The 12,281-nt window shown below is 36.7% G+C and overlaps 2 protein-coding genes across 3 annotated transcripts; one reads left to right on the top strand and one right to left on the bottom strand.

The window, feature by feature from the left end:
- Positions 1–3,811: 3,811 nt before the first annotated feature.
- LOC119070924 (sodium channel protein Nach) lies at positions 3,812–12,031 on the top strand. The gene is made up of 10 exons (XM_037175466.1): positions 3,812–3,935; positions 4,080–4,274; positions 4,340–4,627; positions 6,040–6,127; positions 9,733–9,818; positions 9,894–10,010; positions 10,077–10,110; positions 10,197–10,414; positions 11,600–11,706; positions 11,797–12,031. The coding sequence occupies exons 1-10, from the start codon at positions 3,841–3,843 to the stop codon at positions 11,949–11,951; spliced, it is 1,383 nt and encodes a 460-aa protein (XP_037031361.1). The 5' UTR covers positions 3,812–3,840; the 3' UTR covers positions 11,952–12,031.
- LOC119070925 lies at positions 6,053–8,013 on the bottom strand. 2 transcript variants are annotated; one of them, XM_037175468.1, is made up of 5 exons: positions 7,755–8,013; positions 7,540–7,687; positions 6,889–7,169; positions 6,673–6,829; positions 6,324–6,550 (listed from the first exon to the last, which is right to left on the bottom strand). In XM_037175468.1, exons 1-5 carry the CDS (start codon positions 7,956–7,958, stop codon positions 6,468–6,470), a joined length of 873 nt encoding a protein of 290 aa, XP_037031363.1. In that variant the 5' UTR covers positions 7,959–8,013; the 3' UTR covers positions 6,324–6,467. The 2 variants fall into 2 exon arrangements, with proteins under 2 accessions (XP_037031362.1, XP_037031363.1); XM_037175467.1 differs by having other exon boundaries at positions 6,053–6,829; positions 7,755–8,011.
- Positions 12,032–12,281: the final 250 nt, after the last annotated feature.

Here is a 12,281-nt window from a genome sequence, read left to right as displayed (position 1 = left end):
ATTTAGACAATTAAGAGTAAAGTGTTTGTTTAAGACATCTAAATACAAAACATACAATCAACAACTCTGATACATTCGTCGTATGACAAATATAAGACTTCGGTACGTTGTCGTTATCTCACATAGGATGTTATCTAAAAATAAGTTTACTATTCGTATGGCACAAACAACTAAGTATACACCTTCATGTCAATTGTGTACACATAAAGAAGCGTGCAATGTTTGTTCGTTTGTAGCGCAAAGTATTAATGCAGTTTCTTACATTGTACCAAGTTGTGCATCATTTTTCTTTGATACCAAAATCAATTTTTTGTGTAGGCAGGCACGGTCCCCCTGAACAAAACGTTTTATCGTAACATAGCCAATAGTACTTTTGAGTGGCTATCTTCGAGGGGAAGGCCGAAAACTCATGTTTCATGTTTTTAGCGCTGCTTTCGACGCTCTCGGATTAACAAAATTCACACCAACACTCCACTCATCGTCTTATCACTAGTCATGTAATAGTTATTTGTTCAACGAGGGAAAAAGTTGGAAATTGGATTTCGGAGGAAGTAACCCGAGAAAATGCAATTTCCACCTTTTTTCGATGTAAAAACAACTTTTTTCAGAACAAAGGCTTCCGAAGGCTTTAGCAGAGGGTAGAAATAGTACATCACTTATCAATCGAGCAAATCATGGAAATGGTTCCCCATTGCCAAGTAAGGTATTTTATTCAAAAACGTGAGGTACGTCGAAAGTTGATGACAATGAATCGAACGATTTTCGTCTCGCATTAATTACACATTCAATTCGAAAATGTTTCGGGATTATAGTTCCCACAGCATCCCGCTTTCAAAAAGACAGGCAGTTTTTGGGTACATTACGATAAAACTTCATTTTTGTTCAAGGGGACCGTGCAGACATGCTTGTTACATGTTACAGTTAAAAAGCAAAAATGTTTCAATATCTTGATATGGGAACTCGTGGGTGAAAAACTAACTATGGAATAAACGATAAGCATTGGGCGTTGTTTGCAATCACTGGGGTTGGGGCTTTTCATTGACATCATCTGGGACGTGACACGTGACGTTACGTTGAGTACTTGGGTTCTTAATAATATAAAAAGACAAAAATTCACATTTTCCTATTGAATTATAAATGAATTTCGAATAAAGATTTGCCTTCTGATGATACCATCGATAAAATGTAAGTCGTCGTACATTTAATTGCACTGCATTTGGGATTTAGAGCTAATATCAACGTTTCTCGCATTACACTTTTTGCATAGAATAATGTTTTACACCGATTACGACGAACCGAAAGATACCAACCCAATAATCAAAATTATATATTCATCTGCTATCTGCAGCGTCGACAAAAATAAGCGAATCGGTCAAGCTAGTGTTCTTTAAAAAAGCAGAAAGTAAGTCAAAAGAAATGAACTGACAGATTCTCATAGGCAAACACTAGCAAGTGAAGTAATAGATTTGTAGAGTTTAACATTACTTTTGCCGTTCTTAAGAAATTGGGTCACATACGTTTTGTTTTTGACAAGAATATGCAAAGTTGCTACGAAGAATATTCAAATTGGTTCCGGTAATCTGTCGATACTTTGAAAGTACAAATAATCATGATATTTTGTGATTGATAAATGAAAAAACGAAGTTATCAAATCGCTCGTCATGGTAACAAAATTGTGAAAATTGTGTGCATTAGTACAAACTTGTAGGACATTGTCTTCAAAGGTCCAGATAAAATTGATATACCGGAATCTATCAGTATTTCAACATTTCGTCATAAATCATGGGATGGGGATACCCTTTATTAAATTTTTTAACCAGTCACAATATATGAGAATCAGTATACCACCTGACTCAGAGTAAAGGGACATTCGAATCTGAGAATTAATATTTAAGCCCTTTGCCAGAATTAATTTCCAGGACTTTTTTTTCGAGATTTTTTATAAATTCTCGATAATTTCCCGGATATTCATCAATTGTTCCCTTGACTGTAAGTCATGGGTTTTACAAAAGAAAATACACCGTACGTAACACGTTCACTATGATTAAAAATGTATGGAAATGTGATGAAAAAAAGTTAAATGTTAAAATTTTGTGCCCTTTGTTAACACGATAACTTGAGTAAATCTCAACCGATTTTCAAAAACTTTTTTTTATTCGACGAAGTAGTGAAATCCTCAGGTCAAGTTCGAAAATGGGCGGTATTGGTTCAACCATCTGGTGATAGTTCTCGAAAGAAGCCCTTTCTGCTCTTTGTTAACACGATAACTGGAGCAAAGTTCAACCGATTTTCAAAAACTTTTTTTTATTCGACGAAGTAGTGAAATCCTCAGGTCAAGTTCGAAAATAGGTGGTATCGGTGCAACCATCTGGTGGTAGTCCTCGAAAGAAGCCCATTCTGCTCTTTGTTGACACGATAACTGGAGCAAAGTTCAACCGATTTTCAAAAACTTTTTTTTATTCGACGAAGTAGTGAAATCCTCAGGTCAAGTTCGAACATGGGTGTAATTCTCAACCGATTTAAAAACAAAATGTTTGGTGGAGAATGGAATCAATTCCTGAGGTTAGGGTTCTAAGATAGATTATGTTGGTCTAACGAACAAACTGATGTTGCTAACAGAATTTTTGTATCTATTTCAATAGTAGTTTTCTTGTTATGTGACTTTGCCTTGTAAACAAAACCGAATAAATAGAACAAAAATTAACGAGTGTGAAGTTTGCCAGAGCGAAGCGAGGGCCGCAATTGACACGAGTTTAAATGTTATTGAAAACCTACGTCATTTTTTACCGGGGCATTTTATATACATAGTTTCGAAGATTTTCAGTGAAACTAAACAGAATTAAATCATCAATGAGAGATTCATTAGACCGTTCTAGTAGTTCTTCTTCTAAATGCGTTTTTGTGGCAATCAACATACAAAATTACATTTCATTGAAATAAATCAATAAATCATTGTCAATAAAAATACTATTGAGAAGCTCAGACAAACAGTCAAGGGATCTGACCTACCCAACAGGTAGTAAGAGTATCGACAAATTTAAGGATTCAAATTCTTCAAATTTCTTGAAACTCCTAATTGTTAAACATGAATTTCGAGAATTTACAAGAATCATTTTCGTGAAAACTTTGGGGGTTAACGCAGATCCCCATACTATTATATATGCGGGAAGACGTGGTGTACATAACTTTTGATGATTTTACATACAGAAAATTTCACCACATCATCACAGCGACGAAAATCATTCCGTAAGGTTTTTGTATAAGTTATATAAATGTTGTGTGGGGTCACCCTTACATCATTTTGTATCTGCGCCACCTACCCACAGTATACATCCTTGATCTTTTCGTTTAGTCGAACAATTTTGACTCTTAGCCGCCGAAAAATGTGGTCAGGCTACCTGTTACTGGTGGTAAAATGAAGATGTTCCGTTACCCCACAACCCCACACAGTTCCTATCAAAAATCAATTTGATATTCATCATAGCACAATGTAAAATGCGTTGAGAAACTAGAATTGATTGGTATCATTTCCATACCGCCACAAATCAAACTCATTCAGTAAATATCAGATTGAATTTATTACATGAACTGAAATTCGGATTTAATCAACGAAATATTTCTGCTCAATTAGTGGGCAATTAAGCGTCAATCTAAATACGAAGCGTACAATGTAATGACTAAGATTTATGGGAACCAGATCAGATGTTACAATTGAACATAAATTGTTATTGAGTGCACGCAATGTGATAAATATTGTGGTATTGTCCATTGTCGATCTGAATGATAGTTTATTATTTAGTGAATCTCTCGTCGGAGAGCATATAATCGAATGGTTCAATTATGGGCTTCAGACATATATTCATAACTTACCTGGAAAATTCATCATTGCATGGGGCGAGATTTACAGTCGAAAAGGAGAATCATTTCACTGAAAAGTTAGTAGCGCATGCGATGCACATTCATCTACTGGATGTGTGAACGTGAACCCCAGTAAATTAGAATCTGGATTCTTTATAGTCGACTCACCCAAAATGTTGATTGATATCCCTGCATTTTCTTAAGTTTACTTCCTAAAACAGATTGTTCTGGGTGGTTTGCATTACATTGGCTTGGATAGCGAGTGGTTTTCTGATTATGTCGGCGTGGGATGCATTTCAGCACAATGCGATTCAGTTTGTCGTTGAAACATCGTACCGAGACTGGGACACAGATTTTCCGGCCATTGCCATTTGTGAATCAAAGAACATGGACAGAGTGTCCAAAGTCTCTGAACAGTTTTGTGTAACCGTATTTTGTAGTCTCTTCAGTTTTCTTAAGCCACAAAAACAAATCCATTTAGGCTTTGGGGATCCGATCACGATTTCACGTTGGAGGAAGTACTCAGCGAAATTGCCTATTTTCGCGGTGAATCATATCACACCGTGCATGAATGCTATGCGGACGATGAAGGGGTGGACAATTGCTTGCAAACGAATTTTTCGTATTATGCCAGTTTGGTGAGGAGCAGCTGCAAGGAAACGCTAGATTTGTGCTGGTGGAATGACATTCAGTTTGATTGTTGTGAGTATTTCCATCCCATGGAAACTGAATTGGGTCTCTGCTATGCGATTAATTCGAATCAAGTGAGGTGAGTGTGTTTTGGCAATTTTTTATGAAATGACACCTTCCGTGATGTTTTCGTTTCTTTAATTTTCAATTTCAATGAAAGGACATTCATATTTAAGTTAAGAATCGAGATCTGTTGGTGCTTCAGCCCAACACAAATATCAAGCATGTCAACCAGGTGCTATTACTAAATCTGTTTCTTCTTTTGTTCAAAGAGTTTTCAACATATGGCCCAAAATCTTCTACTTCATTTGTTTTAACATTCGTTGTGCTATATAAGAGCTAATTTGCCCAACCTAATCGTTTATTTATGTAGAAATTGGTTCTTTTAACTGTTTCGCCTCCCTGTAACTACATTACAAATGGCATTTCATACAATAGAGCACTGTCAATGAAAACGGAGACAAACTTTTACTGCAGGCGGTCAGGGACTTGGAAAATCACCTATTTTTTCTCCAAAAATCATTGTAATCACCAACAGGTCAACATGGACCTGGTGGTGTGTATACTCAAAATATGCGTCTCTTCAAGGCCTATAAAGCTAGCTGAAAAAAATTTCCTCAAAATTGTTTCCCTCGACTAATCGCAAGAAAATGATTTTGAGGCTCATTTGGCAGACCCTTACTTCTTGACCTCGATCGTCGACAACAAAATAAATTTCACCAAACGTAGTACTACGTTTTACTCGCAACAGTTCAACGAATCGAATGAGTTATAACTCAATAATATTCGTGACCCCTTGTCCCAAAATGTTCGATTTTGTTCGATGTTTTGGCGATATCACTCTTTATTTAGTTTTTCTTGATTTTTTTGGCGACTTCAGTTTGGCATTATTTCTTGGCGTTTTTTTTTCATTCTCACTTTGGCGATTTAAAAAAAAAAACCAATTGCCACAATGAGAATCCTCTTGTTCATTCTTCCGATAATCGTACTCTATTTACAGAGCACTCGCTTCGCGCGGTCCACTCGCTGACCATCTGTCCTCGCCAGAGCCGGGTGCTTGTCCTTGTTTTTCTTCTTCAGATGATCGTGCTCCATCTTCAGAACACAAGAATAAGCGGGTGACAGTTGAAAGGAGAAGAATCACCAAAGAACAAATTTTGAAAAAAGTCCAACTTCCAAGCGACTTTTCTCATTTTGGTGATATTTCTTGTAGATTCTTCTTATTTTGGCACGTGCAATTATTTCCCTAATGACTCTCCACACGACCAATTACGACCAAGGATTTTTTTGTTTTTTTTTGTTTTGTTTCTAGGAACCAATACCTTTCTAAGCACACATAAAAGAGTTCACTGGAAAATAGGTCCGATTTCGGTAGGCGGTTTTTTAAAAGAATCCCTCTGATGGGTTGCTTATGTAGGTCGATCTGAGAGTTATTTTAAAGATTCTTCATCCTACTATAACCAGCAATTTACAAATAAAACTTTCTTTTAGAACACCAAAGGCACCCCGGTTTCCGATGAGGTCAAATAAGTACACAGGACCTGGATCCATTAAAATTCAAATATTAATTGAAGCAAACGTGAGTTTTGTATTTGGTTTTGTTTGATTGTTTTGATTCCGTATTTCACTCGTACAATGTCTCCATCAATTCTTCGATACTCTCCAGCACCACATCCTTAAATTCAACGTCCTGTTCCATATATTTTATGATGTAATCGTGATGATTCTCTTCTCGTACCCGTCGAAACTCTTCAGCCTCGCTACTTTTAATTTTCATTTGAATTTCATTCGGAAAATAAGTGAATGGCAGAGCAACACAGTTGGACACCATCGGCATCAGTTTCAGATCTTCATAACTAGCCCGAAAATCGTCCCATGACAATACAGTCTCACCATTTAGCCCGTGCCTTTTCAATTCGTTATGAAGGCACTGGTAGTAAACTCGACAATAGCTCAGCAAATATCTTTGACGGTGACTTCGACGTGTTGTCATAAAAATTAACTGTAATACATCGGCAATGGGAGGCACATACCGTGGAAATTGATAGTCCATAAGTACACAGCTTGAAGGTTCAGATAGATTGTCTTCCCCATTAATTTGGGAAAATTTGAACATTATGTTACCTGCCCATAGATCTTGGTGGCAAAAAACATTTCGATATTTGGACGATGGCTTCACCATTTCGTAAATCGGGAACACGAGTTTGTCGAACGTTGTGATTCGATATTTTTCAGGGTATCTTTGGTAGCTTTTCGTCATAGGAATAATAGCCTTGATCGCCTAAATAGGTGGCATAATTATTTAAAGCAATTTGTGAGACCCAAACAAGTGTTTCTTACTTCCAATCCTCTCTGGAACCATATCTTATCCGGTGCGATTCCAAATTCCTCTCTGTACTCGCCGAAAGCATCAACAATGGTACGAGGGTGAATTTTCATCTCATAGGCGATACTGTCAGCATGGATGGCAGCCACGCTACGTAAAACACACTCCACAAGCGGACAATCGAATCGAGTCCGATGTGTCAAGTGTTTAAATCCGCTCAGATTTAAATTCTCGAGCACCAACAGATCTTTTCTCGCTAGGTAGCACTTTGGATGCCAGTGAGTCGCTTCCGTTGCTATATTAAAGTAGACCAAAAATTAGTGATCGATTCTGGCCCGGGTATAGCATACGAAGCAGAGATTCATAAATAACAGTTCGAGGTCGAGGTTCGGGGTTTAATAGTAAAATATTTGGTTTTGCGGTTCCATTCGGTTCAGAGGTTCGGTCTAAAAATGAATTATGAAATGAAGTGATAGTTTGCAGCGTACTCGTTTAAATTGTTAACTCCTGAACATTACCGCACAGTACTTTCATCGCCATCACGCATAAAGTATGTCACTCCTAGCAACTATGTTTGCCTATCTTTCTATCACATTGTCAACCATATATCGCCTTCGCACGCGTGACATGCTGTATGAATGATCCCGATCGTTGGAATTTTTTACCATTAAATTTCAGCAACATATCAGCATACATAAAAGCTTCTCGTTCGAACATCCACGTCAATTCACTACGTCGAATTTTGCCATTACTGTCCAATGGAACAAGCTTAACGAAAAACTTAAATTCTTCTCTGGTCTCCTCATCGTTTCCCTTCGAAAAATTTTGTCATTTTTTATTAGCTGAATTTTTGAATTCGATTCAATTGAAAGCAAAATACTTTCCCCATCCAAATTGTCAAATGAGCAAGGTCGGCAATATATCCGAACGAATTTTCCATTACGTTCAACTCATGCTGAATATCCGTCTCGTTAGCTTGGATGTTAACAGCTTTCCATAAAATTTCCTTACACTCTTGTGCCGATATTAATTGTTTAGCCATTTTACCGATATCATTTAAAACTTTCTCGATTTGAGATTTCATTCGATCAATTTAATGCTCTTGTGTAATACTGAGATCATTTGCCGTTCTACCGTTCTGTTATATACCAACTTAATCTAGTCTGAATTAGACCCGTCAGCTAAATTGGCTTTAGCATGTGGGTTCCCTAAGTTGCATTCATCAAAAATGAAATTCGAATTTTGTAATTAATATCTGAAAAGTTCAAGGAAGGACGAACAAAAAACTGACTTTATAACCAGGGACTATTTTGAGGAAAAAGTTTTTATGATTTTCCAAAGTTTTCGCACATTTTTCCATATTTTCTTATTTTTTCCAAAAATAAAATTTGAGAGAATTTGGGAAAAAGTCGGAAATTTTCACAAAAATAGTCCCTGCTTTAAACAGCTTATCTTTATGATTTCAATGTGCCGCGCAGAATTAATTGATTTTTCATTAATGATATCGAAATAATACAGGCGCATGTGTGGGATGTTTCCCTGAACAGGGCGCATCGACGCTTTTATTCAATCTCAATTCGTTGATATTCGTGGCCTGTACATTCGACCTATGTTTCAGAATGCCATTCCTATTCCTTTGATGCTACTATACATAATGAATGGTAGACCTAGCAGACACAACTTGTTCAATATATTTGGCCAATTGTGTGCTCTTTGTATCTCTTAAATTGTTCTGTGTAAATTTTGATAAGTTTTATTGTCGACAAACGGCGATTCAAATAAAAGATAAAATTTTTATTATGGCACACGATGTTGGCTGGAGTGAATGGAAATCATGTTCTGACAAAGTCTTCGTTTTGCATTGTCAAGGCCACATTATGTAATCTCAAAAATATTGACCCCATTCATAAATAAAGTAGAATTAGCCAGAATTCTATTAGAATAGAAGACTTCAACATAGCCCCATATACACAAGGTGTATACGAACCTGAAAGAAATGTGCAACTTGTGCGTGTTGAGCTATTTGGCTTAGGTATTTGTTTACCGATGGAAGAAAATAGAAAACTCCAACAAGAGCGAAACGCTTGAGTTTTACCCTTTTTGCGTCCTGAGATGGTCGCAATGATTTTCATACATGCGAGGTGTGATTACGAAACAAAAACATCAATTTGTTACAAAAACAAAAGTGTCAAAACCACAGGGGAGAAAATATACACTTTTTCTATCGAACTGTCATCTGACAAAGGCTTTGCCACAAACCGTCAACACTCAACATTCATTTTCTTATGGCCTTTTTAGTAGATAAAGATAAAATGGGGTTAATCACACGGCACAATGATTTTACCCAAGCAGGCGAGAAAATAGTCATTTTCTAACCTCAGCTGAAACTTCGGAAGCCCTTGTTGTAAAATCGTTGTGTAAAAACGGGAAAAATTATGGAAATTTATTTTTCTAGGGTGACTCTTTCAACAAATGACTATTGATGGTAAGGGCGAAAATGTCCTTAATCTGAGCATTAACCACCTCAGATAAAGGAAGTTCGATGTCCAATCGATGCATTTTCATATAGTTCGTTGGTTTTGTTATGAATTAATGTTACCGAGTTTTCTTAGTCCGTTAGTAGCTACTGCCCTGTTCGTGTTTTATCAATCTCCGATAATTATAGTGTAAGAATAGACACAACCGAACAGCTGATTAATTAAAATCGTATACAGAAGGATAACCAGTTGTTGCACTTTATGCAAGTATAACACACAGGTGCTGAGCAACAATTTTTTCTATGATTACGAAAATGTCCGTCGAAGCCAATTAAACAATTTTTGGCTGGAAATATTTTTTTTCTTTCATTTCAATATCAGGTCTACGTAATTGGTGAAGAAGACGTCCCGAATCTGGTGACCTCTAAGTCAGATATTCTCGCCGTTGGTCCGTACATCTCCTATTTGTGAGTTCAAAACTTGATTTTCTACAGAAAAACTTGCTGCTGCGGCTCTTAATGATTTTGGTATTACCTTTTTAGACGAAAAATCTCTGTCAGGAACATTGAAAACGATCCACTTACTAGATCAGTAAGTGTGGAGCAGAGAAACTGTCGGTTTCATGATGAGCACAGTCTAGATGTTCACACTCATTACAGGTAGTCTCTCTTAATGAACTTAATGAGCCATCCATAATTTCAAAATTAAATTTAAAAAAAAAACAGTTACAGCGCATGTTCTGTACAATGCCGAAAAGATGTAAGTCAATAATAATGATTCAATGATCTGATCACCGATCAATCGTTTTTATACTTCTTTTTGCGTTACCTTCGTGGAATTTCTAGAAACAATTGGAACTGTGCGATTGTGTCAGTCATTTGATGCCGAACACTGACCCTCGCGTATACTGTAACATGAGTGGACTAATTTGTTTGAATGAAAATTACGAGGAACTATCCGTGGTCATTCCAAAATGGTCGAAGAGTCGCAAAGGTGTAATTTGTGATTGCATGCCATCCTGTACGGAAATCGATGTTTCATTGGTGCATGACTCAAGGAATAAGTAAGCATTTTTATTAATTATGTTCTTAAACTCCTTACAAACGACAAAGGTCACTGTAAAAATCACCTGCCTCCGGAAATACGTTTATCAATTAAAGAACAATAGCTGGTATATGTCAGAGGAGACTGGTGCGGCGCCTCCACCCTACAGACTTGTCTGAACACATTTTTTGTATTCAAACTGAATACTCACTAAAATCGCTTTCTGTTCGGAATACGCAAACAATCTTCGCAACTAACGTCTCTGTCATCTTTTGGGGAACTTAAATGCAGTGTCATATTGCGTTTTTTATATCGCTAACGATTTATATAGAAGCGATGAAATGTGGTTAATATTATTAGTTATTTGCCTGGCGCATGCTTAATAGTTATTTATCCAACAAGTTGCGAAATGGGGTTGTTTTCGTCACTAGATGTGATGTTTGATAACATGTTGCGTAAATGCCTATTACATAACTGGATTTAAAGATATGAAACGTAGTTTTCGTGTGAATTTTGTTGATCCGAGGCGAAACCGATGTCAATAAACGCACGACTGTGACACTTTACATTTTGTAATTGAGTGTTTTTCATGCTAAATGTAAAGTTTAATGCTTCGCTAGAAGATAAAAAGATTCCACTCACTATAATAAATGTAACAATCGGTCTCCCTCGCCTAGGAAAACAAACTCATCCTCGCAGGAGAAAAATTATTCGCTCGTGGTGACGAAAATAAACATTATGAATGGTTTTTCGTCGTTGATGTTGTTTTAGAGCTTCGGATTGTCTGTTGTGTGAGATATTTAGTAGGTCCTTGTTTGTACATGCCTATTTTGGAGGCAAGAACTGTTATGCTACTAATCAAATTGAAAACGTCTAAACAATTTCGTGAGTTAGTTCGCTCAAAGTCCCGCAGAAATAACCACAAATGCCATCAGTAAATAAATCATTACTGTGAATTGCTGCGAGTATATCGATAATTCCCGTCTAAATTGATAAAAAAATAACCGATGAATTTGATGTTTTACCTTCTCAGCACGATAAATAGGGCCAGTGTTCCAGTGTCCGGACATTTTTTTTCATTCCATTGACAACATGTTAATAAATGAAAGAACAATAGGTGTCCAACTACTCATACATGTCCGGAGACTGCTACACTGCCCCTACACTAGAATAAAATCATTTGATATTTTCATAAATTGTTTAGCATTATGGAGCATCAAAGGCCTATGTCACTAGTTGAAATTGGATTGATTAATCTGCCAACTGAGAAGTACAAGAGAAATGTGGTTCGTGGCAAGCTCGACCTAGTCGGTAAATTTAATTTAAAAAATTGTAAGAAATTTGTTTCCATCATTAATTTCAATTCTTTTCCTCCAACAAAATAAAAACCAAATGAAAAAGTCTCATTCGGTGGATCAGCATCGCTTTTCCTCGGTTGCAGCTTATTGAGTTTCGTCGAGGTCGTTTATTATTTCTTTATACGACCATACGGATTACCTGCAGACGACATCGATAATAATACCGAAAATAAATCAGAATCGACTGGAAAGGCGTAATAAATTGCAGTGTCAACAATATTACATGCACATTGCACTGCACATGCTTTTCTCGTTATGAGAGGATTTGATATTTTTGTCTTCAACATTATAAAATGTTTGTCGGTGCATTTGTTACGTTTTATTGATGCAGCAATTGAAAATGAATTTCAATTAAAATAGAAAATGTGTTGGGTGGAGTGGTATTTAGCAGTGGGGCGTATTGCTTGAGGACCGACAACGGAGATGGTTTACGTATTTTGTGAGTGCACATAATTTCTGTCGCTATGAGACATAAAATGCAATTTGATATTGTACTGAGATAACGGTGTGTATTCTGAGTTACATTGC

Source organism: Bradysia coprophila (genome assembly GCF_014529535.1).
Source record: "Bradysia coprophila strain Holo2 chromosome IV unlocalized genomic scaffold, BU_Bcop_v1 contig_106, whole genome shotgun sequence".
In the NCBI taxonomy this organism is placed as follows: domain Eukaryota; kingdom Metazoa; phylum Arthropoda; class Insecta; order Diptera; family Sciaridae; genus Bradysia; species Bradysia coprophila.
This window is presented reverse-complemented; position numbering and strand designations above follow the sequence as displayed.